The sequence below is a fragment of the Copadichromis virginalis genome, linkage group LG18 (assembly GCF_057382275.1).
Source record: "Copadichromis virginalis isolate Kocher_CV1m ecotype Utaka linkage group LG18, C_Virginalis_male_GT1.1, whole genome shotgun sequence".
Classification (NCBI taxonomy): Eukaryota; Metazoa; Chordata; class Actinopteri; order Cichliformes; family Cichlidae; genus Copadichromis; species Copadichromis virginalis.
In genome coordinates, this window is record NC_140635.1 from 21874481 (window position 1) to 21901259 (window position 26779).

A 26779-nucleotide genomic window follows, 5' to 3' on the forward strand; every position below is an offset into this window, starting at 1 on the left:
CAAGCGTGCTGGGAAGGAAACACTTCTATATAAACACCAGATGACAGCGTTGTGTCCATTGGGAGAAAAGACTGTACTTGTGTTCTTGCAGAGCAGCGGGATAAACTAGATGTTTTCATCCTCAACTGTCTGGGTGTGGATTTAAATGCTATTTCCACAAAGGGTCAGCAGAGAGCAGTAAACGCTCCCTCTCAGCCCGCTTCCTTTCATACTGATCCGTCACAGCTGGTTGACAAACACCAGTAAATTAGTGGACTTTTTGCAATTGCTTGCTTGAAAAACTCCAGCATTTCATAATCGTTATTTTGTAAGAATCCACATTTTCCTTTTTTTTTTTTTCCTTTTTTTTTTTTTAAATAATTTTATTTTTATACAGTATTGAGCCAAAAAAATAAGTGGTGCATTCACATTTTTCCCAAGGGATTCTTTTCAAGTTTGAGCTCTACAAGGGTAAAACAGTGAAAAGCTTGAAGCTGGATCCATCCATGTTAAAACTCTCAGGGAACAGGAAGTTTGGTCAGATTTAAAAATCATCTAGAAGATTTCGATGGATTCTTTTTTTCCTGTAGTAAGATTTTTATTCCCCATTTATGTTTTTACTGTATTTTTTTGGAAGGGGCGATGAGTCGGGTTCCCAGTGTCTGTCTCTAAAAGAAACTTCCAGTCCATGCGTAACAACAGTCCAAAGAAAAACAACTACCCCTCCCCCTCCCTCCAGTCCAGTCTCTTCCTCGTCTCCTTCACAGTTCATCTTCTACGCAACGTAGGTGTACACTTTACGGTCCTCTGGTGTCCTCGCCAAGTATTCTCTTTCTATAAGTCCCTCTATCCGCTTTTTGATTACCACAGGGCTCGGAAGAAAACGTGCCCGGAGCTGCTGAGTGACCTGAACAAACACACACACAAAAAAAGAAGAACAGAAAGTAACAGCATTAAAATTGTTGTTCATTATTTGAAAAATGAAAATGGATTCTGTAAAATGGACGAGTTCCTTACCTCTGCAACCAGGACATTGTGTTGCATCTTCTTCCTCGACTTCATGATTCGGACAATGGCTGCCTCAATCTCGTGCTTCCTGTCGTCATCCACTTTCTGCCGAGTCTCTTTCCTTTCAGGGTCTGATTCACCTTGTTTAGCAGCAACTGGAAAAATTGGATACAGGAACTGTATTACAGAAAGGAAGTGTCCTAACTCCACTTCAAAGAATGCTATGGTTACACAGCCACCATGTAACAGTAAGTATTTCAGAACAGAAGCCTTTACTTATGCATAGCCCTAAATAAAATTTTTTTTTTTAAAAATTAAAAATAAAAATTAAAGTAAATTATTGTGTTTTTATTTTGAGTTAAAAAGCTGTATGATATTCTACTTGTGGTACTGAATCAGTCAGTATTAGATAATATAAGTACTAATATGAAATACTATTATATTTTTAAAAAGCACAGCGGTGATGACCCATATATCCTGGAGTGTCAGCCGAGACGGACAGAAAGGGTCCCGGAAAAGACACAAGACATCAGCGAGCTCTGGTGCATTACACACAGCCTTTGCTCACCTGTCTGAATTTTGACTCTGTGCAGTCTCGAGGTAAACTGATCGTTGACTGTAAACACGTGTCCATTTTCTATCTCCTTGGACTTGGGCTCCTTAGTGAGAATTCGCTGTGTGGGTTTCCCACATGCTAAAGACTGTAATGCTCGCACCAACTCTCGCTCTGGAATATCTGTCTCCTGCTGAATCTCCTGTAGAAAAAAAAAGAAAATTGGCTTTAAGTCAAAAACTGTGACACCAATATGTACAAAAACACACATATATAAAGACATTAAGTCATATAATGGTAGAGTGCAGCCATATAAAAAGTGTGTTCCCACCTCAAAAGTGCACTTTTCTCTGTTGTTGAAGAGCATGAGGATGGTCATCTGGAAGGTGGAGACCTGTAGAATGTGCTTGCGGGTGTTAGACCCTGTCACCTGGGCACCTCCCATACCCAACTCTGAACCATCCTCCTGCACATGGAGAAGGTTTAAAAAACATGTTTTGCTGCTTAACAGAAAGATTATGAAAATCCTCAATGATACTGATTTTAATTTCAATACTAAAGCAGTTTTGAAATGCAGAATCTACCTTTTTAACAGCTCCATAGAAAGTTGCGTTTAGGTCAGCTCCTCCCATGTGATGTTGTAATGTGAGCTGTCTACCACTGTGCTTAGCTAGGTAAAATCTGGTAAATAAAAACAAAGGCGGTGAAAACCAATAAATTAAAAGTACACTGAGATCTTCTTTGTATTGCAAAACATATGAAGAAAGAGGATTACCGTCTGAAGACTTCAAAGGCGTGTCTGGGAGCAGGGGGGATGGTGCATTTAGGTGTTGCAGACTGTGTGGGCCAGTAGCCAGTAGTTAGGACTCTTACTGTGAGGTCCACACCACTTAAAGATGCCTGGAACACGTACATGAAAAGCAGATAACATGACTACACACCCATTACAGCTTCAATGCAGAATATCTGGTATCAGACAGAGTAAGAGAGCGAGACAGAGAGAGATGGTACTCAACAAATCCTGAATAAAGAAAAAAAAAATCAATGGGAGAATTTGGCCCCAAAAGAGACAATCAACAGCTAAATTAATGACCCTATGAGCCAATCATGTTGTTTGACTAACGCATATACACAGTAAAGCCTCCACTGTGTAGTTTAAGGCATGTCTACTATTGTATACCAAGTAAAGATGTGGGTCAGTGTACTTATCTTTCTGAGATTACTGTATTCATGAAGTAAATTAGCATTTGATATGTTCAAATGTTCCTTTGGGGTGAGGCAGAGACGATCACATCAGCACTCTGGACTCGAGAAGAACTTTGACTTCTAATCTAAATGTGCTTTGTGACCACGAGTTAATGCTCTCTAGTCATGCTTTAAAACAGGACTTCTAAATAATAACCTAAACAATGACTTCTTCTTTTTAATTTTATTGTGAGACATGACACCAAACATCACAAAGTGTGGAGATAAGGCACTGACAGAACATATTTCAAAATAAAGTGTGTGCCTAAGTTGAACATGCAAGGATGTGCTGTGTAGCTGTATGAATGTGCAATGCGTGGGTGTATGAGGCTCTATATCTGAAATCCTGCTGTGCTATCATAGAGTTCGTCAGCTGTGCTGGGTTTTTCTGTGTGCCTTGTTTTTCTGACTGACTTACTGATGTAGTTTGTATGTGTTGCCTGAACTCATCCATGGTAGTGTTGGAGATGCTCATGTCTCTGAACATCCCTTCCAGTTTTGAGGTGAACTGACAGCCGCACTCTGTCTGTAACAGAAAGAGATGAAGAAAATGATGTGAACCCTCTGACAAAGATTTAGACAGGTGAAGAGAGGAAGCACGAGATAAATGATATGAGAATGTACAAGTCCCGTGCATAAATTTATATACAAAACTACTACTTTTTGAATGGTTTTTACCTTGAGCTTAGAGATCATGTTCTTTTCTGAGTCGTCTGAGACACTCTTGTTACTGAGCAGCCGACGACCCAAATGCTGCTTGTAGTACCTTTCAAAAACATCCTTCTCCTGCATAAACCGGAACAACACCATGGCCTTGTCAAGAATCGACTCCACTTCCTGTTCCGTCAACTATTCAAACAAGAAAAGGGCAGAAACAAGATAAAAAGTAGAAGTCAACTGCTAACAGAAAACTCTAAATGACTTCCAGATCTACTCAAGGTTTCTGAAGAAGCCACTCACCCCTTTGACTCCCTTCTTGAGCTTGTCATCAATAAAGAGTGAAAGGTACTCTGGAGAGCGGGAGTTGAGGTTCAGGAAATACTCAAAGTCTCCAGCTATAGTTTGTTTGAAGAGTCTGTCGTTGTTGAAGGCCTCGAGGAGGAACCGATCAAATCGTGTTTTCAGGTCTAGCAAACCCTGTTCAAACGGTGGTAACAAAGAAGTTATGTAATCCAGCACGATACAAGTCTCTCTTGGTACTTTAAGCATGATTAACCTGATATTTAAATCTTCTAATGCTACACTTTTTTCAGATACCAGAGGCATACCTGAATGTAGTCAACGGGGTTCTTGCCCTCTCCCTCTTCTGACACCAGAGCTTTGCCTTGCTCTCTCAAGTAAGAGCTCATACACTCGCACATTGTTTTCAGGCCATTTGGCACACGACTAAACAGCTTGTACATGCATGCCAGGTCTGAGAGTGAGACGTGAAGTAAAAAACAATGAGAAAGGAAATTCTTTGCTGTTTTTTTAATTTTTTTTTATTTCTGAATTACGTGCACAGAAAAGTCATGAATGATTTAATGCTTTTACCTTCCGTCTTGCCATTCTTAAGCATATGGACCAAGCCAGAGTTCTCCATCTCCACAATGGTCTTCATGTGTTTTGAAATTAGCTCCCTTTCCACTACTTTGACAATGGGTTCCTCTGTGGACTTGTCCAGGCAATGCATAACTCGCTCAATCTCTTCATTGATTCTGGCCTCTACCTTCTTTATGTAGACACTGGCACAGTTTTCTGCTAAGAACTTTTGGCTTTCCATCTGAAACAAGCACATATTATGTGTTGTTATAGAAATTATTTAGAATAGCAACAAAAAGATGGAGTAAAAAGTGCATAGCACAGACTCACCTGGAAGAATTCTGCTGACATATCTAAGAAAGGACCCTCAAAGTCCTCCTCGTATACAGACCTGCCATCCAGGCCTAGAATCATCAGCATCTGGCAAGCATTTCTGATAGCTCCCCTGCAATGAATTGTAGAGCATTCGAAATAAGGCCAGGAAACTAGCCCATCACTCAATTTTGTACTTGAACAAATTTTCAGTTCTGCAGTAAAAGTGTTCTAAAGACCAAGAAGTGAAGCACTATTCTTTCACACCTGTCTACAACCTCTCCCTTTCTTTCCCGTGCAATCATGTCCAGTAAGGTCTGTCGGAGGTGATCCCGAATGCAGCCGTAGCGCACCACCTGGTCTCTGAATATGATGAGGCCAAGGTTGTAGACATTTTCCACATTGTTTTGCTGAACATAGACCCTGTCCTAGAAGACATGAGAACAGAAGATGCAGTTTTCTATGAAAATATGTACTATGATAAACTATGGTATGAAAAAAGGGATGGATTTGCTGTACTGCGATTATACAAATACATAGTAGCATATGTAAATTTACAAAGTAAGAAGTGGCTTCCAATAAGGTAGGTTATCAGCCTTCAGTAGATTAAAACAAACAAAAAAAACCCACTGTCTGGGCTAAAGAAAGAGGACAGTACAGAACTAAAGAACTCCAGGACAGCTGTGTAGTCTCTGTACTGACGGTGCCATTGTTTACCCTACTGTTTTCTAAGGAGCTTGGAAAGAAAAGCGTCTGGACTTCTTTGAGTTGCTTGAAGACGTTTCACCTCTCATACGAGAAGCTTCTTCAGTTCTAAGGTCAAATGGTGGAGAGTCCCAGATTTAAACCCAGTGGGAGTTTCCCCCCAAAGAGGGACAACGGACCCCCTGATGATTCTCTACCTAATCACATGAGCCAAGGTGTGAAAGCGGGTGTGAGTCACAATCAGCCAGGGTTTCGGGTGAGCTCATTGTGAAACCTGGCCCCACCCTATCATGTGATTTCCTGAGGTCAGATGACCCAGGATGTGAGTAGGCGTTAAGGCGTCTGGGAAGGGATCGCAAAACTGGATTATAGATGGCAGACAGTTGGTGTCGTAAACCACCGCCTCTGTTTAAAGATAGTCGCTCACAGTGGACGTAAATGACTTCTTTCACTCCTCTTTCAAACCATCTGAGGAGTGAAAGAAGCCGTTTACGTCTACTGTTAACACAAATGACCATCCCTTAAATATCACAAAATTATTTCCATGTGCAAAAACACCAAACAAAAGTTACAAATGCTCTATGAAATCTTAAAGATCTTTTACAATTACTGATGTCCAGCTTCAGAACTTTTTACATGAGGAGTATGACTAAAACACAAAAGCATACCTACCATGTACATGAGGATGTCTCTGATCATGACCATGGCAGTCTGGTGGTCATTCCAGGCCTGATTCAGTGTTTGCAGAAAATTATTATTTAAGGAGTTTAGGACATCTTCCCGTACCTGAAGATATAAATAGTCAAATAAAGTCATCTCAACATCTGGTGTGGTATTATGAATAATTGTCTTCTTTTCAGATCGATTCTCATCATTGTCTAAAATACTTTGAAACTGATGAAAGTTTCTTTACCTTGTTGATGAGGTGCTCAGTGACCACCTCCCTCAGGCCTGTGTACAGCTTCTCCCCATGTTTGTGGAGCACCATTGTGTAGGCGTTCCTGTACAGCTCCTCAAAGCTCAGTCCACTGTTGTTTTTCCTCTGAATCTCCTGGATAGCATTCTTTAGAAGGTCCCAGATGTTGTTCACATATTTCTCATCCATTGTCATCTGTGAGAGACAAATATTAAATTCAGATACTTTGATTAATGCCTTTTTTGTTTACAATGAAAAAGGATTAGTCTTTCCAAAGCAGGTCTATCTGATGTATCTCATGTCTTTTGTATACTCTTGCATATGGTCAGTAACTGTTTTGTAAAAATATAAAGACATAAGTTTTTTTCTCCCTTCTGTTGGAAATTAGTGTAGGAATGTTGAAAGCCACATCTCTGAACCTGGATATTATGCCAAAAACAAGCAAGGGTGGCTTGTTTAACAGGTTACCAAACGCCCTGCTTTCTGCTTCATAAAAATAATAACTTTTTTTCTTAATTTATGACAAACAATTAAACTCTCTAAATCAAGAAATAAGGCCACTGAGTCATACCATTTGAAAACAACTGTACCTATAAAAGAGGTAGGTAAGTAGGAAGTAGATGTGAATTCTCTCAGCAGAAATCTTAACCTGATTTCAGTGGAGAACAAGAGCCAAGCTGTTCAATCTGCTAGAAATGTTTTCTCAATTTTTTTTTCCTTCTATAAATACCGTTTTTTCTGACAGTTGCATATTACTGGGACTGTAAATGGCGTGGTAAAGCTTTTATCTCTTAAGGGAGTCTATTATGCATTTTGAAAAGGTGTTTAGGATCATCATCCAGATCTTGATTGTGTGTTCATTAAACAATGGACCATTTCATTTTTTTCTCTTTTTTGGCCAAATATACCTCGCTAGCTACTGACAAAATCATTTTTGCTTCATCATCTGTTTTGGGTTTTTCTTTTTCTAAACTGTCCTAAATGTATCAGGCTTGATCAGATGCTTATATGCAAACGTCTAAGTGTGAATTTGTGGTAGGGGTGGCTGTGATGGGTTGGCCAACATCAACACCATAACCTGTTCAAGTTATTTTGACCATGTTTACTTTAGCACCTTGTTGGGATGAAGTTGCGCTAGCTCTCCAGCTAACTCTGCATGACAATGTGTGTTGATATCCTCCGCGGGCGGAAGCAAAAGCATAGCGTGAATAAATAGCAACAAACAACCCTGCTTATCGTTACCATAGCGCACTGATACCTGCAGACTGACTTAGCAAATGTCAAGACAGCTAACACGGCCAGGCCCGCTACTTAGCTAGCAATCTTCTCACTGAAGTTTCAATTAATGCTAACATAAGCTCATGACAAATGACGGTGACATTTACAAACCAATAAGCCAGCTAGCATTAATTAAACTGCACGATAATACGCCCAAGGTAACTGCTGAGATTGAAGCAGTTTTCGCTTGAGTGACATTTTTTTTCTTCGATTGAGCAACTAGTTAGCAGGCAATTACTAGCATAAAGACCTGTCATCCCCTGACTCGTCTCATAGTTTCGGCTCATTTTACAAAGCTCATACAGTTTTCAGTACTCACAGGAAAGGCTCGTATCCTCATCTTGGTGTCCTTCTTGGGGCCGCTTTTTAGGTTGGACATGATTAGTTGCAACGACTATCCTTTCTAAGTTGACTTAAAGACTACATGAAAGGCAGCTGCTAATTTGCTTTCAGCGCCCGGAAAGCGACAGAGAAACTCGGTGACCTCCCCTGTGGGAATTAGGTCGCCCTGTGTGTCTGTTGTGTTGTTGTCAGTCGTTCTCCTCAGTGGTTTTGGCTAGTGTTAGCTTGTATGCAGTGATGGCGGACGGCTGTTCTCCACTGCGCAATCCGAAATCTCGCGAGAGGAGAAAAGTCACTAACAGGTGCATTCCACAGGTTGGAAGTTAGCGGTTCTTTTTTTTTTTTTTTTTGAATAAGCTTTATTGACAAAGCACAAAATATAGATCCAAATTACAAAAACACAGTGTCCGGGGGTTTGGTAAAAACCAAAACAGAGCAGTCTAGTAAAGAATCACATAACATTGAACAGGGAACATAGGTTTATGGTTTTGACAGCGTTTACATTTTGGGAATGTTGTATGGTTCTAACATATTGTTTGGTTTCATTTAAAAAGCACTGAAAGGATGGTTTTGCGTTAGAAAATTTCAATTTATGTATATGAAATTTAGCCAGTAATATCAGTAAATTAATAAATTAAAATTTGTTTGCCCTGTCCGTGGGGTACTTAAAGAAACCAAACAGTATTTTCTCATAACAAAGAGAGAACTCAGAAAAGATAAAAGAAACAACAAAAACACAAGCATAAGTTAGACGAGATAATCCCTACGCTTTCATGAGTAAAACTCTCCCTTTACTGGATAAATCCCACTGCAGCTAAGCATTTAGCTTATGTTTTATTCAAAATTGGAGTGAAATTATGGGAGAACCTGGTGGATTGATTTTTATTAATGATGATACCAAGGTAAGTGACAGACTCTTTCACTGGGATGCCAGCAACAGATAGACTGGTACAATTTCTAAGGGCAAGCAGTTCACATTTGCCAATGTTTAAGTGGAGTCCTGAAGCTAAAGTAAAGGCATTAATTGTGTTAATAGCTATCTGCACCTGTGAAGCATGTTTTAAAAAGAGAGTTTGTTTTGCTGCAGATGAGCCATACTCTCTTAAATATGAGGCGGCTTCAAATTCGAAGAGTTCCAAATTTTGACAGAGATGACTGATTAGGGCTTTATCCCAGAAACGTTTCATTAATGACAAAATATCTTCAATCACTTTTTCATGTGTTAGAAGGGAATTATTAAGTTTCTAGTAGCAGCTCCTACAAGTTTGGGCAGCATTAGGATTGAGAAAGACTTGAAGTGATACTGCTTTGTGGTCCGTGAGTGGAGTTGGCATTATATTGACTATAACATTATTTCTAAGTAATCAGAGACTAACCAGAAGTCAATACGGGATTTAGAAGAGTTGGATTTGTTACTCCATGTAAATAGTCTGGCTTTAGGGTTTTTAAATTCTCCAAATGTCTATTAAATGAAATTTTTTGCATAAATGTATTTAAACAACAGGACAGAGTTATTTGAGCTAGGTGGCCATCTGTCTAGTGAAGGATCTGGAGGAATGTTAACATCGCCGAGTTAGATGTCGAGTACTTTTCTGGAGATGTCTTCTTGCTTTTGCTCAGGGACACCTGAGAGCCTGAGGTTCCATCTCCGATGGTATCTTTCAACTTCGTTGACTTTCAGTTCTACTTGAGACAATCTGCTGCTGTTTTTCTTACAAGTAGCTTTAACTGTTTTGGTGACATTCTTCAAAGATTCTACTTCCAAGAACATGAAGCCAATAGACTTCTTCATGACCATAGCCTCCAGATTATCCAGAGCGCTCATTAATTAAAGTAGCAATGTTGTTTTGCACATCAGCAAGAGTTATATCACCTTTGTGTTTTTTACCATCGGAGAACAGCGTCTACCTCGGTCGCCATCTTGGCTCCGTTAGCGATTCATGTCTTACATACCTTGATGGTTACATCGGCAATAATAATTAGACAATAAATAAGTGAAGTATTAAGTAAAGTATTTTATCAACCTTTTCATCTTAAAGTAAAACACAAGAAAGAACAATGTATAGAAAAAATATTCAATTACCTTTTGAATCCTTTATAGTACCCTCAACTTTATCACTTTATTCATCTCTTACTGCCATTTGTAAACGAGGACATAGGTTGCTAGGAGATAGATATTGGAATTTTGTGAAATATATTGTAGTTTGACTCATGGGGGGGGGGCTTACTGGGCTTAAGCCCGGTGTCGGAGGGGGGGTTACTGGGCTTAAGCCCGGTGTCGGAGGGGGGGTTACTGGGCTTAAGCCCAGGTCAGACTGTAATTTGTTTCATAGTTAGATGCCTGGCTGACAACTGTATAAAACAAAAACTGCACACACTATTTGAAGCACATAGCGCACAGTCGTAAATTCCCCCTAATTTTGGTATGATCCGAGCTCGGACACTAGCCGACTGAGCACAGCATTTAGGCAGGTGAGGGGAAGAAGCTGCTGCGTGCGAATTTGCTATAGGAGAAGTGCAGACAGAGGAGAGCTTAAGTTTGACCAGGTACCAAAGCAAATCATTCGTACTGTACAAATAATGTAAATATGACGGTGTATCACAAAATATTGATATCAAACTGATCACTTGACCCATATTACGTTACTTGCTCTTTGAGTGAATCAACAAATGGCGAAATGAAAAGCTGAACAACAATGCTGTTTTTTTTTTTTTTTTTAGAGAGTCTTTACTTGTGTTTATTTCATATTTTCAGTTGTTACCCTCCACGGCTAAATAAAGCACTCTAAATCGGTTTCAGTAAATGAAGGAAACGGTTTCCAAGGCCTAATCCGTGGATCGACTTCCTTCGAGGCGTGGACGTCTATCAGCAGAGAATGTACCTTCACCTATCAGCAGAGAATGTCCCTTAGTCTGTAACACAGTCAAATAAATATATTCTCAAGTAATATTCAAGCATGCCATTCAGCGTGTTAGTACGAGCTCGGGAGCAGCTTGGGAGAACAAGAAAACAGAGACTGCTTTAGATTGTCTTCCCAAAGTGACTCAACTTTATTCACAAGTACAACAGTTTATATAGAGGGTAAAATTCATGAGACAGCAGATTTATCAGTTTAAACCAGTACAGACCAAGATAAGGCAGCGTCTTCCTGCCCATGGGTGAAGAAGCATCCTTTGTGTAGTTTATCAGTTCAGCTACAATTGTGATTATCTCAGCGACATATTTTCAAGGCACAAAACGAAGAGTTCTTTCATTAGTGAAATCTGAAACAAACCATTTGGCCTTCAACAGGCGTCTAAAAGATTAAGAAACTAATGTAGCTGAGGGAGTGATCTCTGTGGTATTTCAACCTTGTACCAGCTTGTGATTCTCACACATCAATTCTTGGGTCAAAGAGAAAAATAACTAAAACAAAGGGGCCTTATTGAATGACAGAGTTTTCCTGTATAATGTCACTATAAAACAATATCCAGTAAATGCTACCATGGTACTAAAATACCTAACAGTAAATGTACTGATTTACACAACAATGGGCATAAGGGGCTTCTTTCAAAGTAAAATCTCAGGTAAATGTCATTTTATATATTATGCTTTGTATGTTGTTTAATATATTTCTTTGCAAACAAGAGGAATTTCAATAGACTTCAGTATATTTACAGTTGAAACCAGACATTTACATACACCTTTGGGGAAATAAACATAAAGCATTTTTTTTTACTGTTGAACATCAAGTAAACTTTTTTGTTTTAGATAAATAAATATTGAAATATCTTTTAAATTAATTAAACGTCAGAATAAAGAGAGAGAGAGCTGTCTATTTTTTTTTTTTTACCACTTTCATCAAATTTAGGAGTATATATACACTAAGTTTATTGTGTCTTTAAAAAATAAGAAAACTCCAGATGATTCCATTCTGAGCTTAAGAAGCTTCTGATAGGTTAGCAGAGTCCATGAAAAATAAACATTTAGTCTGATTTGATGTTTTACAATTTAAAAAGTGATTGTGTTTATATCTGAAGAGTTTGTAAATATCTGGTTTCAACTGTGTATTTGATGATGGTGGTGTTTGTCTTGATTGTCAGCACAGAGAGGGAGATGGAGAGGAGAATGAGGACAGAAGAGAAATGGAACAAGAGCCAGGTGAGACAGACATGTTAGTCAAATGGTTGTTTGCCAAAATTCATTAGAACATGTATCTAGTACCTAGTGTATCTTTTTGGAATACTTGAATAATATTGACCCTGAAAGTGTCATTGATAGGTTCGTTCAGTGCTACTATATTTTGATTCTGGTTCTGTCTTGGTTAAGTCCTGAAGTAGTCCTGATTTTGAACTGTTGTAGTCCTGTTTTAATTCCAGGTCAGTTCTGGATCTTGAATTGGGGTTTAGCAACTCCACAGCAACTCCACCCCCCAGCCTCCCACCCCCCTTCCAATCCCACATGCATACCACCCTTTAGGGCTAAACTCTGGGTGTATAAAATGTCTGGCTCCGCCTCTGGTTTGACTATGCTCAGTGTCAGCGTTGCTTCTTTCCGGTCCCTCCCTCACTCTTTGAGATGCCCATGGTCAAATATCGATGATTGACCCGCAGCTGGAAGACTGAATATCGCCTCACTGTCATGACGACACTTTCTGAAAGAGAAAATGAAATTCAACAACACAGAGATAAGAGCACTACGGAAGAGGATTAGGGCCACTGGGGAAAAAGGCGGTAACATCTTTTTTTCTTCCAGAATTCTGAGAAAAAAAAGTCAGAATTCTTACTTTTTCCCCAGAATTCTGGAAAAGAAAAGAAAGACATTACTGCTCTTTTCCCCAGTGGCCCTAATCCTCTTCCGTAGAGCACTGTTTCAATGTCTGAGGAAATAAATAAATAAACCTATTCACCTCTATAGTGCTGTGAAGAAGTATTATTCCCCTTTCTAATTTTCTGTCATCAAATAAAGTTAGACAAAGGTAACCCGTGTAATTTTCAAAGAATGCAATGATTTTATTTATTAAGAATAAAGCATTATCCAAAACTACCTGGAGTGAAGTAGGCTAAAAGATTTCAAAAAGCAACACAACCGCCACAATCTAAAGAAATTTAAGAACAACTGAGAAACCAAGTCACTGACATCTGTCAGTTTGGAAATGGTTAAAAAGCCATTTCTAAGGCCTGGGGACTCACAGTGAGAGCCATAATCCACCAATGGAGAAAAACTTGGTACACAGGGGATCCTTCCCAGGAGTGTCCATCCTACCAAAATTACTACAAGAGCGCATCAACGACTCCTCCAGGAGTTCACAAACAATCCCAACAGCATCTAAAGGACCTGCAGGCCTTGCTTGCAAAAAATGGCAGCCGTGGGAGTTCCAAGGAAAAAAACACTGCTGAGTAAAAAGGAGCACAAACACTCGTCTCACATTTGCCAAAAAAACATCTTCATGATCCCCAAAATTTGTCTGTGGACTGATGATACAAAAGTTGAACTTTTGGAAGGTTTGAGTTTGATTACATCTGGTGTAAAACTAACACAGCATTTCATAAAAAGAACATCATAACAACAGTCCAATTGATGGTGGTAGTGTGATGGTCTTGGGCTGCCTTGCTTCCTCGGGACTTGGACGAATTGATGAATTCTGCTCTCTACCAGAAAATCCAGAAAGAGAACGTCCGACCATCAGTTTATGCCCTGAAGTTCAAAAACACTTTGGTTATGTAGAAGGACAATGATCTGAAACACAGCAGCAAGTCCACCTCTGAATGGCTCAAACAAACAATATGAAGGTTTTGGAGTGGCTTAGACTTTAATCAGGCTGAAATGCTTTGACTTGACCTCAAATAGGCCATCCATGCTTGAAAACCCTTCAGTGTGGCTCTATTAAATTCTGCAAAGAAGAATGGTCAAAACTCTTCCATGGCCACAGTTACCTCAAACAGTTACCTCAAACTCTTGATTCTAGTTCCTGCTGCCAAGGGTGGCACAACCAGTTATTAGTCTTGGGAGTCATTTTTTTCTCATAGGGCCCTTAATTAATAAAATCATCATCAAAAAATGCATTTTGTATTTGCTTGGGTTTACTTGGGTTACCTTTGTGTAATATTAAAATTGCTTTGGTTTGAAACATTTAATCATGACAACGATGCAATAAACTGAGAAATCAGGAAGGGGCCAGATGTTTTTACACAGCACTGAAAGTCCAAATCAAGTCTGTAGTGAAAACTACATCTATTATCCCCTAAAATGATACTATGAGCTTATCTTAGAGAGCCGTAAAGAGACAAAAACATCTCACGAGCACACATTTTATAGTAAAATCACTCTATTTTTGGACTACCTAATATCACAAAGTAATAATGATATGAGTGTACCTCTGCATTCTGCTGCCATGATGGGAACTGATGCATTCTTTCTGAGATTACTTCCAGCTTTCCTCTTCAGGCCCATGTTTTCCAGCTCCAGCTTTCTGATATCTGCTTGCATGGCGCTGATCACCTGGATAATTCTCCTTTTGCTGTCCATGGTGCTGACCGCAGTCTTTTCCACCCTGTCTGCTTCTCTCTTGAAGGTACTCAGCCCACCTAGACACACGTTCTATTCCCACAAATATGCTTTCATTTAAGGCTCATTACACAGCTCTCCTTTGGGTCAACAAAGATATAAGCAGCCAATCAGCAGCAGCAATCTAGTCTGTCATCAGACTGTTGGTGGTGGGGTCACCTGGGGTGAGTGCTATTTTCTTCTTAGTGACCTGATGCCTACCACTTTCCCTCCTCCTGTTAAATATTCATCTGCTCTGTCAATGTAAAGGAACAATTGGTGCTTGGGAGAGGCTTGCCTGTGGTCTAACTGTCTGTCAAGAAGATACAGTGAACCTGTTCCCCATGAACTTAGTCTACCTCTCAACATGGTGCAAATTCATATAGACTGAGGAATAAATTATTAAACTTATGGTTTACACTTTTTTTGTGTCTTAACTTTAATAATTATTTTCTGCCCCAAAAGCCTGGACTGGATTATGTGGCAGTAGTAGTAATAATTTATTATAACATCAAAATGGCCATCTATGCCCCTTTGCTGATGCTTTCTAAATCATTATGGCTTGCAGAGGTAGTGCAAGTGAAATCACAGAGCTCTGAAAATTGCCTTCATTCATAAAAGAGTGAAAATATATGAAGTGCATTCGCAGATGACTTCTGCTTGTATCCATGAGCTTACAAATGTAAAGATTGATACAATATTTATTGTACAAATGCACCAAATGTGCAAAATTAAAAGGAAAAAATATGTTTAAGAGGGCTAGCCTGGGTTTTATGCTGCTTTGCTGCTCTCTAGTGTCCAGTAGTCCAATAGCATCATGCTTACAAAATAACCTGCATAACACTGACCTCTTTGGTAGAAACTAGTATCTCATATATCTGACCACAGCAAATAATGCTGCTTTAGAGTTTCTCATAAGTCTTTTGTAAGCTGAACCCAGCACACTTCAAGTGTAAGCAGGTGCTGCGAAACATGCCAGCTGCTGTGCATCTAACTGAAAATTACACATCATGAGGATGTTACTTCATGATGTCCTCGTGATGTGTGATATTGGAGGTAAGACTCAACAACAATGGCAGATATGAAACTGCACACAGACCTCTGCCTCAATATTAAGCTGTCTGTTTGTTTGTTTTCACACCGCACTACATAATCTAAGTTCCTCCCAGTGTGGTGTGTGAGCTGTTTGTGTGCTGATAACAACCCAACAGATAAGCCCTATGTGCTGCTGACACACTGACACCCTTCAGGTGATTGTGTAAGTGAAGACTGAGTGCAAGACAGCTGTGTCACAACATGGGTTGTGTTTTAACTCTTGGTTGTATACAGAAGAAGGAAAAATCATTTAAAAAAAGAATATTTACTATACATTCCCAAATGTCCAGCAGGTGGCGTGCACTCTAATTTTTGTGACACAAAACTGGGGCTAATGTTGTGAAGCTTCATGTGCAAGCACATGATATCCTCCATCAGCAGCAGGGTAAGCCCAGAGCCCTCTAATAGTAAGAGTCGCAGAGGCAGAGAGGGTTCAGAATGCAGCAAATGCATTGATCTGCAGTAGTTTTTATACCACAGTAAAGTGCATGTGGTTAAGTCTTTGTGTACTCCTCTACCTTTCTGACAATTTTTGAGCTTGTTAATGTGTTTTTAACATTATATGCTAACCAACAGCAGCCACAGTTTAACATTTATTGTTAGGTTTTAGTGAACTTGGGTAAACATTTCAAAATCAGTTGTTTTCTACCTGTCAGGGTTTCTTCATTGTGGCTTCAGTAATGCCACAATAAATTCATACTGCAAATAATCTTAATGGCAGAATGAGACTGACGGGTGACTTTCAATGATAGCATGAGAATAACTGTGTTTGCTTTGGAAATATTTTGGTCTCCAGAGCTTAAAATATTCAAATTCAAAACAAACATCTAGTCCAACTTTCTGTGTGACAGAGACAGGAATTTATATATCTTGCATGTGGACAACAATGCTACTCAACACTTCACATCTACACAGGGCAGATTGCATTAAAACACTCATTATTGTGTATCATGTCTCATAGAGCATGTTTTTTTTCACAGGCATTATAAGACTTTTGCTATTATAAGACACTTTAGTGGGATTAATACATATTCATATTTTTAAAACATGTTTTATCTGCTGTTGTGTGCTGTGCTGCATGGGGACGCTGCACTCACTCAGAGATAAAAGCATACGTGTACATTCATCCCACTGACACCAAGAGGAGAAAAATAGTTGGCTCACTTTAAAAGAACAATGACAATGACTGTAACTATGGATTAAAACATCAACATATACACAAATGCAATCATATTCAAGAACACATTTGCACATTTTTTTATCTTACAAAGTCCAGACCACTGTAAAGGGTAATGTTTAGGTCATTAAAAATTAATAAGTGTAAATCTTGGAAAAACTCAGGGAGATGAATCTCCAGGTTAGGGTGCTGTTTCACTGCAGGGAGTCTTCAGACCTGTGGTTCGTGTGCTGAGAGAGTGTTAACAGAGAGAAAAAAGCAGAAAATGTACATACTTTTTAGACGAGTCAATGCATGATGGCATGCGATGTAGTTGTTATAAATAAAATTTTAGAAATGAATTAGCTGTTGATGTTAAACAAAGTGTGACTAGTGTCGTTAGTTATGAATTCATGGATTTGTATTGACAGTTTACACTAATACTAAAATACAGGATCGGTATGACAACACACACAGAATTCAGTTCTATAAAAATGCATATATTTATTAGATTCTCTATTTAGCCTTATTTGATTATTTTTTTCAGAGCTGGTTTCCATATTTTAAATTTACCTTGTTTTTTTTTCGGTCTGATTTGTTTCCTTTTCCTTCCCTCTGATTTTACCATCTGCTGAGATGCAACATTATACACAGTGTGACAGTCAACAGAACCATAAGCCTAAAAACAGTATTTATGAGACTGCTACAATATGCAAATATACTCTTTATTTTTAGCCATGTTTCAGAAAATAGCTAGCTGTTTCCCTGATTATTGTACAATTATTATTTTATTACTCTGAATCTATACATTCGTTAAAACAGACCAGACAACAATAAGCAATAATGTTATTTTCGCACTGACATTCACACCTATCGGTAATTTAAAATTACCAATTGACCTAACCCCATTATCTGCATGTCTTTGGACTGTGGGAGGAAGCTGGAGTGCCGGAGAGAACCCACGCAAACTCCACACAGAAAAACCCCGGCCAGGCAGTGGAATCAAACCCACCAACTTCTTGCTGAGTTTGAGTCCAGGCCTTACCTAGCGTGCTAATCGTCACGCGCCACATTATGTTATATCACAATATAGTAATATTAATTAATATTTAATATAATATTTAGTTATTTAGTTGTGTGTGTGGGGGGGTATAATATATAAAACATAATTTTGAATTCATTAGGCTACTTGTTCTTGGTTGATATTGTGTGTTTGCTAGCTTAAGCTGGCATATCTACAAATTTATTGGTGGATAATCAATTAACATGTTTCAATGCACACGTTAATTGATTACCCAACAACTTCACAAACTTCTGTGCAGCTAAAAACCTAGTTCCAGGAACTATTTCTGCAAAATAAAATAAAATAAAATAAAATGGTCCATTGGAGTGAACGGAGATGATGCGACTTTTACTAACCGAGGGCTCTGGGTAAGCCCAAAGGGCGACGGTATAAAGTAGAGGTAATTGATTTTTTTTTCTTTGCAAGTGATTACAGAAGCAGAATTTAATACGTGGCTTTTGCAGCCCTTTCATCACTGCTCGTTGCTTTGCAAATTTGACACCAGAGGGTCGGGACAAATGCAGCTCCCTTCAGAATACCGCACTCATCATTTTAGCCAAGTTGCTGTTGACCTGGTGCCAGCACTACAAAACAGGACAAGTAATTTAATTTGTCACCACCGCTGACCTTGAAGCAGGGAATGTAGGCTACCAGAATCCCAATAGGGAGGCTTCAAGAAAATGTCCTGGGAGCTCGGAGAGAGAGAGAGAGTGGGTCGGACTGTTCTGCTTGAAGCATCACACCCGTTCCCTCATGTCTAAAGGAATACATTTGTCCTTCAGGTATGCATGCACAGATTAATGAAGGTCTAATTCTGTTTTAAAGGTACTGGGGCGCTGTCTCTAAGGGCAGAGGTGATCAAATTACCCATGATTTAATTTGAGGTTTAACATCAGATCTTTAAGAGTATAGCAACACAACACTTCAGTCTTTGAACTGAAGTATTCTGTGCTCTGTGTCTAGCTATTTTTGTGGCATAAAATCTGAAAAATGACAAGTATGCAGTGCTTGTCCTTCGTCAAAAATGTTCCTCCTTAAAGTGAAAAAAAAAAATACTGTAGCCAGGGAGTAAACACCATCATAGCAACAGATAACACGACTGCCAGAAAGCATACCGTCAGCAGGCAGTACCACCGTAATCCAAGTCAAGATGTCCACCTGCATGAACTTAATAGCGTCATTACTCGGGAGATACATTACACTGAAGTGTCATTTCCCTGTGCAAGAGGCTCTAAATCAAGGAAGGCATGAGAAATGTAGGGTGCATCGGCTTTTATTATGTGATGCATGCCAAGTTCTCTGATGCCTCTGTCTTTCATGTTTATATACCTCACAAAGTGTTGAGGCAGTATTTCATTTGATTGGCTTAAACACATTTAAAGGGTTGTTTCAGAAGGCCTCGCAGTAAATTAAAAAAAAAAAAAGAGGCAGAGAAACTGCTCGGTCATTGTGTTTCTGTGCAGCTGTTTTGTCTCTTTGAGCTGTCGCCACAGTTACCACGATGATATGACACTGATAGGTTATATAAATTCTCAGATCCCCAAGTGTTCTGTTACTTTATTACACATTAGTAAGGTCCCGAGGGAGAGCGCATTCCCAATCCTATCTCTCATCACCCAGAAGCAACAAATGTACTAATGACCTCTTGCAGCCGTGTGATGTGACGTGATGCGATCTGATGGTAACTGCAGCCCTATCGAGCTGACATCTTATATCACCCTGGTCAGAATTTAATATTGGTCGTAAAGTCTAAATATAAGGCTTCAGCGACTAAGTTGTTTAACATAGAGCTGCTCTAACTGTCTGGCAAAAACACACACGCAGGGGTAAGAAGGCTTGAAGGTGGCGTGTTTACTGCTTGCCGAGATGTTCTGCTTTTGAGATTATTATGATGCGTGTGAAATGTTGCAGCAACTTCGACCAAGCTGTTTAAAAGAAGCTTTTAAGCAGCGTCCTCCTTTTCCAGCATGCCAGTGTTTCAAATAGAGACCTGTAGGTTTTCCAGCCTTTTGGCACGGTCTTTAATGACATAGCTCATAGCCACAGTCCCATTTAGCAGCCTTCATTATGACTCACTAATCATAGGCTACATTTGTTTTTCTTTTTCTCTCTTCTCTTTCTCTCTACCTCTTTCTTTCTGAAAACTTTTAGGCCTCTGCCTTCCTTTTACCATTCTGTTTATCTTCATCTTAGCGAGATGAATCCAGTAAGGACGCCAGAGCTGCTACTGGAGAAAGTGTTTGTTGACTTTTCGGCACAGACTGGTGCTCTGTAGGGGAGCAGTCTGTTATTTATGGCTCAGGGCCTCATGTGATTGGCTGAAGAGAGATGTAATTATGTCTGGCGCTTTTTAGAATTGCAATAGGTGCCGTGTTGAGTTCACTGGTTGCTAGGTTACTAAGTGAAAGGATTTGTACTGTATAGAAAAATTTCTTTTTCATATAGCCTTTGCTTGCTGGTCAGTGACTGTTCTTACCCTCGGCCCATTGATGCAATTCTTACTGAGTAACTCATTGTGGCTAATTGTAGATGTGCCCAGATAGTGTGTGGATGTTATCTGTGTCCTGTTAGGGATTAATTCAGAATTTTGTACAAAACAAGGTGAGCAAATGTTATTCCTTCATCAGTTACCTTTGAACTATTTTGAACAAGAGGAATGGAAACAGCAGCCAAAGCCAGTTTCAGTTCTAAAGATGCCTGACTGGTATTTTAAGACAGGCTTGAAATGAAGAGAAAATATTTGGTGTGCAGTCGTTGTCAGGGTGAAAGTACTTTTGAGCTGATAGGAAGTAACACAAATATTCAGCAATGAAGGTATGCAGAAGACCATCTCTGAATGCACAAAATGGACTACAGCAGCAGAAGACCACATCGATTACTGCTTCTGTCAGCTAAGAACAGGAAACTGAGGCTATAACTTGCTCACCAAAACTGAACAAAAAAAGATTGGAGAAATGTTGGTGTGTGAGAGCTTATATGAGGGTTTTTTTCTGTTATCAGAATTTGGTTTGGTCTGTTAGTGACATTTCATCCTTCACATAGATAGTGTTAGTAGGAAAGGAAGTTTTAAATAGCTGCAATGATGTCCAGTGAATTGCTTACATGCAGAGGTGAGAAATATGAGATAAACAAGTCTCAACGACTGCTTTAATAGCCGGTGAGGAGACCGACTCAGAGTCAGACACAAGCAGAAATGATTGGATATTACTTTCAAAATTATAGTATTCAACTCCAGTGAGGGAAGATTAATTCAATTAACAGTTGTCCATAACACAAGAGACGTGCATAATTATCTTCATAAAAACAGTCAGTGATGGGGCCTTTATCTCCTCATTATGTAGGGGTGGTCAGACGGGAACCTTGAATAGGCTGATGGGATTATGTCAGCTTGAATTGGTCTCTGCTGAGGTTATTACACATGCATGCAGTGAAACGGAAGCCAAGTGTTTGTCTGCTCACTATAGGTGGTGGGAACTGAAGACGATACTTGAGCACACCACCATACATAATCCTATTGTGTGCTCCATACCATGGCTTATGTGATCACTGTCTTCAAGAATACATGTGTAGTTATATAAACACAGAGATGCGAAAGCAGTTGGGGCTCAGTGAGTAATCCTCGTCTAATCCATTTATTTTAAATACATGGGCTGTCGTGGTTATTAAGTAGTGATGTGTCTATCATTTTCGTGTGTGCACATAGTTGCAACACTGCCTTCGACGTATCTCACACCCCGGTTCCAAAGCAAAAGCTTTGAATGCCAGTGCAAATTTGCATTTCTTTCAGTCATGGGTTTATTTAGTCCACACAAATTGGAAAATACTTATGAACTGAAAAAGAAAATGTTTTCCTGGGTCTCACCAGAGTTGAAGCCAAGTATCTTCCCCTTTCCTCTCTGTCACATGAATATCAGCCAGATCACGATGGGGGGAAAAACAACACTTCCAGGCCTGCAGCATCTAGTTATCTACTTTCTGTGTAGGCTGGAGTTATTAAAGATTGCATGACACAGTGTCTGGACCCGGCTGAGTGGATAGTGTAAGTATAGACGCTGATTAGTTCTCTCTTCTCACCTAATTACTGGTGTGATCCTATTGCAAGCTGTTGTGATCATCGTGTCAAAGTCAGTTACAAAGTCAAGTTGTCCGTGTATCTAATGAAAGCAGTGTAAAGATAAGATGGTTGTAAAAGTGTCTAAACTGGCTTGTTAAATAAACTTTGAGTTGGAGTAATTCAAGTAGGTGGTTTGTTAAAATATTTACGCAGTTCTGTCTGTGATGCTTTATGACGTTCAGATCTAGACAGCCATTTAAATGGCACATCTGTATAACAAATTTTGACTGTCACCCCTTCGCTTCTTTCTCTCTCTCTCTCTCCCTCTCTCTCTCTCTCTCTCTCTCTCTCTCTCTCTCTCTCTCTCTCTCTCTCTCTCTCTCACTCTTTCCAGCTCCTTAGTTTAGTTAGGTATGCAGTAGTGCCACTTGCAGACGGCAGTGTCCTGGTAGCCCTAAAAAGGGAAGGAGTCTCACTCTTACTCCTGGCAGCTCGTGGAGGAGCGAAGGCTAAATTAGGCCTGGTTTCATTGACTTCCAGTCCACCGACTCACAGCAGCCCTTCAGCCCATAGGAGGGGAGGCCCAGTGGTGATCAGTGCTTCTGATCCTTCCTCAGAGCTTTCCCTGACACTGTCTGGGTAACTGAAGTCAGATAGAGAAGTGAGAAATCTGAATACAACAGAAACATTCACAGTTTGTGAGGCTTTTTATTTTAACATCTCTATATCATCATAGTCATGCTGCTTACCAACCATGTAGTAACAGCCTAAAATGACCCTTTTTGATTTTATAAACCTTTATGCCTTATAAAAGCATCTTATCCTCTTAATTTCACAATATTAAGGTTTTGTTTAGAGCCATAAAAGTTGAAGTTCAATATATTATGACTAAATCATGTTGCAAAGCAACCACCTAGCAATGGATTTTAAGGACCTATTTTTAGCGTATAAACAACATCAACAGCCCATGTTTTGTTTTTTTCTCTCTGTGCCATTAAGTGTTACTGGGACATGGGCACGTACCAGTTATTACTGTGTACGTTCTTCTGATTATTTTTGTAAGAATTACTTTGAGAGTCATAGGATGTATTTCAAATTTTGTCATAAGTATGATGATTGTGAACCTGAGGGTGGATAGACACACTTGTTTAATACTAGCAGGTTATCCTAAAGTCTACTAGCTGTTAGCTGGCTGTACAATTACATGTTTCAGTATGCTACAGCTGAATAATTCAGGCCTGGAAGTCTCTTCATGTGAGCCATATTCAAATTGAAATTAGATTGTGAACTTTATCGAGATTGAGATTTAAAACGTTGAACATATGAAGGTGTTTTCATTTATGGCACACAAAGCCATAAAGGATCTTTGAAATTCTTGCTAAAGAACACCATATATCACTTTTAAATGCTTTGCGGCTCTTTTTACTGTATTGAAAGAGTAGCTTCAAGCAGAGCACAAGCAACGGTAGCACTTTAACAGTGAAGCTAGAACTGCAAATTTTGAAAAGTACTGAAATGAGACAAAGAATGGAAACTGCACTGACCTTATTTTATAGGACTAAATCCTATTTATAATATATATAATTCATGTAATATTGCTAAGTTACATGCAGTCACACTCTGCTGTGAAAGATAAAGCTGTAGCTACTCAGTTGTGTATTTTTGCTGATAAAATGCTTGTTGTTTGTCTCCTACCCTCCTCTGCTCTTTCTCCTGCACTGAGCTGTCCTGTGTGATTGACCGCGTCTCTTTCTCTGTGCTGGCAGTCGGAAACAGGTGCTGAGTGCTGCTGAGTGTTGCTGCGTGTGTGGGCCCCAGGGGCCTGGTTCAACATTCCACTGATAGTTTGATAGACATGGGCTTTCGGGTGGAAGAGGAAGGGCCTGCAACAACCTCGCAGAAGAGGAATCAATGGTGCTCTGTTATGATATACGTGTTTTTAAGGGGATGAGGTCATATTGTCGAGCTGAAACCCCCATTTCCTTTTGAAGTCAGTCTCACGAACAGCCTCTTCAACACTCCACTTCCTGATTTGTAAAGTCATCTAACTTATCTCTTAGTCTGCAAACTATAATGTCTCAATCAGTTCCTTTTTTCGCACCTTTTCAAGCATTTGTACATGTCATTGCGGATATATACTGTACAATATATGTTGCACAGTGTGTTGACACGTAGTTTTGCAAATGGTCGAAAAGAGGAAGTTACAGAAAGGGGATACAGAGAGAGGCGGGGAGAATAACAAAGCGACCATATTTGGCAAAAGTAGATAATGCAAGCAGAAGATGCAAATGAGATAAAGAGTGGTTGTCATGGAGACTTGATGTTGCGCAGTGATGGTTCGCTGTAAACCTGACCACATTTGTGGTATAGCCGTTGCCAAGCAGAAGGTGCTATTATGAGAGTGAGAGAGAGATCAGAGTTAGAGAAGTAGAGGAAGAGAGAACTGAAGATGTTAGTAAATCCCACAATGCATTGCAGCAGCATGACCTATGCTGAAGTGGCTTTGTCGGTCCCAGAGGCACATCAGCGTTAGACAAACACGCAGGTAAGCTCTCTGTCTGTAAGTTTTCCCTGCAGAATTGATATGATTAGGTTATTTTAACCAGTTCTAAGTGAAATTTGTTTGTAATTTCTATTTAATACTTCCAATTGGTTTGGTTGGTATTTTTAAAAAAATATTTAAACAGCAAGCTGATTGACTTACTTTCTTTTCTGCTTCACAAAGAAGGAAATGTCAGTCTCCGTTTGATGTTAACATGCAATATTTTGTTCTTTGTTCATTTGTCAAATTTGTCTCTTCAGTGGGGTGCGTGTTGAGGGTTTTAAATGGAAGGAGACTTTATATGATAAACACAGCAATACATACCCATAGGCTACATTTAGAAAATTAGATAAAAGCTAAAATGAAAAGGGCCTCTTTGCAGAGGGTGTTTCCATTCGTTTGCTCCAAGATAAGCTTAAAGCCTGAGCTCTGCACACACATACATGTGCACTGTGGTGTCAGATAGGGACAAGACAGCGTGCTATTTCCTCTCTGTGTATTTCAAAACTGACAGCTTGAATTGCACCTGCTTCCCCCACCATGTCAAAATGGAAAGAAGTTAAGAGAAAACCACAAAGTATGCAGTAGGGAAATATGACTGCAAATTTTCACAAGAGGAGGACTCTTTGTTTTGCTTTCTCTCTGTTAAGTTGTTTAAAGTGTAGAAGTTACCTCAAGGGGGTATTTTTGCTTTGTCATTCTGCAGCCTCCAATATATACTCTTGTGAAATCGCTAATGTTAAATGCGATTTCCTGGGGGTTTTTTTTGTCTTTCTTAAAGACTTTATACGATTGAGTGTAATTGTTTTTTTCTGCAGTTCTTTTTCAAGGGGGGGAGGACTAAGGAATAAATGAGCTATTTGAGTTTGGCATATAGAAGCTCTGGAACATTTCCACAGAGGAGTGAGAGTTCACATCAGCCAGATACTGTCATTTACAGACAGCTGAGAAATAGCAGAGTGCTGAGATGATAGGGATGCTTAAGGTGGAAAGCTGAGTTCATCAGGGAGGAAGGAAAGGAAATAAAATGTTAGCCATTATGTTTTTTTATGTGACAGAGACAGAAGGGCCATCAAGAAAAGACTGTGTTAGCGTTGAATTGAACTGAATTTTGAAATATTAGGAATGTTTTTATTATCTTCTTTTCTACTTCAGTAAATGAGGAAGATATGCAAAAGACCGATTTCTTTTCATATATTTATAAATACAAATACACATAAACTGATGTGGCAAAGGGAATTCCCAGGCATTACTTAGGCTACTTTAGAGACTTCCCTAACCGTACAGAACCACAGAAGAAACTATACAAGTGTTTTTACAGGCTGAGTATACTCCCCATGAGTAACTTGATGAACTTAGAGTGTAAAAGTGGTGGAATTCCCCTTCAAGCACATTGAATACACTCTCTCAAGCGTGTGCACACACACACACACACACACACACACACACACACACACACACACACACACACACACACACACACCTCTTCCTGTTTTCGGTTTGTACCATAAGTATGTGTGTTAACAGTTTGCTCGACCTCAGTGTGTTTATTCCTGTTGCTTTTTGCGCATCCTTTCGCAGCTCTACAGCTTCACTGATCTAGAGAGCACAACATCTCTGTGAGATACGAGGCATGTGCAGAAAGAAGGCAAATCATTCGGCCGGTGTGACATGAAAAGAAATATGAACTATAAAAGTAGAAGTAAGCTCCTGTTGTGCACTCGATCAGAATGAAACTTGTCAGAAGCAATGAGCGAACATTTGGTAACCGCACAATTTGGCTCTGCACTCGTACTTGAAGTTGGTGAGAGGAGTATGATCGAGGGGATTATTACGAATTGACAAGCACTTATAAAGCCTTTAAGGCAAGTTTAGGGGAATTAAGATGCATTCATAAGTGAGATAAAGCTATGAAAAGACAGATTTAGCGATATCATAAAGAAGAGAAATATGAAAAGGATGCACACAGTGTACACTGAACTGCAGTAGAAGAGGGGAAATTCCACATTAGTGTCTGAGTTTCGCAGAGAGCCCAGATCTTTGGAGGCGTTGCTAATATGTCTCCTATTGAGCCAGATCATCAATCACTGTGTTTCTTTATTATGGGTCAACGAAAGCTCAGTGCCGTCAAACAGATTGGCCTTCTAATCTAAAAGACAACAAGTCTAGCAGGGTTGTTTCCATGCTTGGAAATAGATCCTTCCTTCACTAATGAATGACTGCTGGAAATAGATCAAGGCATGCACGTTACTGTTGTAGTTAATAATGCCACTGTCGATCAGAACTTGCATTAATGCTTTCAGTTCTTTTGTCTGCGGTGCGCACTGTGTTTTTGCTCTCTCTGAGTTTACCAACACATTGCAGAAGTGTTTATATGGCTATAGGTAAAGGGTTAGCCGTGCTGCAGGGGCTCAGCCACAGATTGTCACCCTGGGTTTACAGTGCTGCTGTGTAAATTGGAGATGACTTATCACCAGCTTTGTA

At 39.5% G+C, this 26779-nt stretch overlaps 2 protein-coding genes across 3 annotated transcripts in view; one reads left to right on the forward strand and one right to left on the reverse strand.

Moving 5' to 3' along the window:
• Positions 1–320: 320 nt before the first annotated feature.
• LOC146687787 (cullin-3-like) lies at positions 321–10056 on the reverse strand. 2 transcript variants are annotated; one of them, XM_085438386.1, is made up of 16 exons: positions 9943–10056; positions 6237–6434; positions 5996–6109; positions 4886–5046; positions 4637–4751; positions 4319–4547; positions 4054–4199; positions 3746–3922; positions 3464–3634; positions 3204–3311; positions 2316–2440; positions 2125–2221; positions 1872–2006; positions 1556–1742; positions 997–1142; positions 321–886 (listed from the first exon to the last, which is right to left on the reverse strand). In XM_085438386.1, exons 2-16 carry the CDS (start codon positions 6432–6434, stop codon positions 755–757), a joined length of 2241 nt encoding a protein of 746 aa, XP_085294512.1. In that variant the 5' UTR covers positions 9943–10056; the 3' UTR covers positions 321–754. The 2 variants fall into 2 exon arrangements, with proteins under 2 accessions (XP_085294512.1, XP_085294511.1); XM_085438385.1 differs by lacking the exon at positions 9943–10056 and adding an exon at positions 7837–8138.
• Positions 10057–24251: 14195 nt separating this feature from the next.
• Positions 24252–26779, forward strand: part of mbnl1 (muscleblind-like splicing regulator 1) — a 45653-nt gene continuing 43125 nt past the window's right edge. The window contains exon 1 of the mRNA XM_085438389.1: positions 24252–24298. The gene's annotated coding sequence lies outside the window, so the exon portion shown is untranslated. The remainder of the gene's footprint in view (positions 24299–26779) is intronic.

Coding starts and splice junctions, on each gene's coding strand:
- LOC146687787 (XM_085438385.1), bottom strand. CDS start 7,896: ATGTCCAACCTAAAAAGCGGCCCCAAGAAGGACACCAAGATGAGGATA. Junction 4,200..4,318: donor TAAGAATGGCAAGACGGAAG/GTAAAAGCATTA, acceptor TCTCACTCTCAG/ACCTGGCATGCATGTACAAG. Junction 1,743..1,871: donor GAGAAAAGTGCACTTTTGAG/GTGGGAACACAC, acceptor TTTTTTCTACAG/GAGATTCAGCAGGAGACAGA.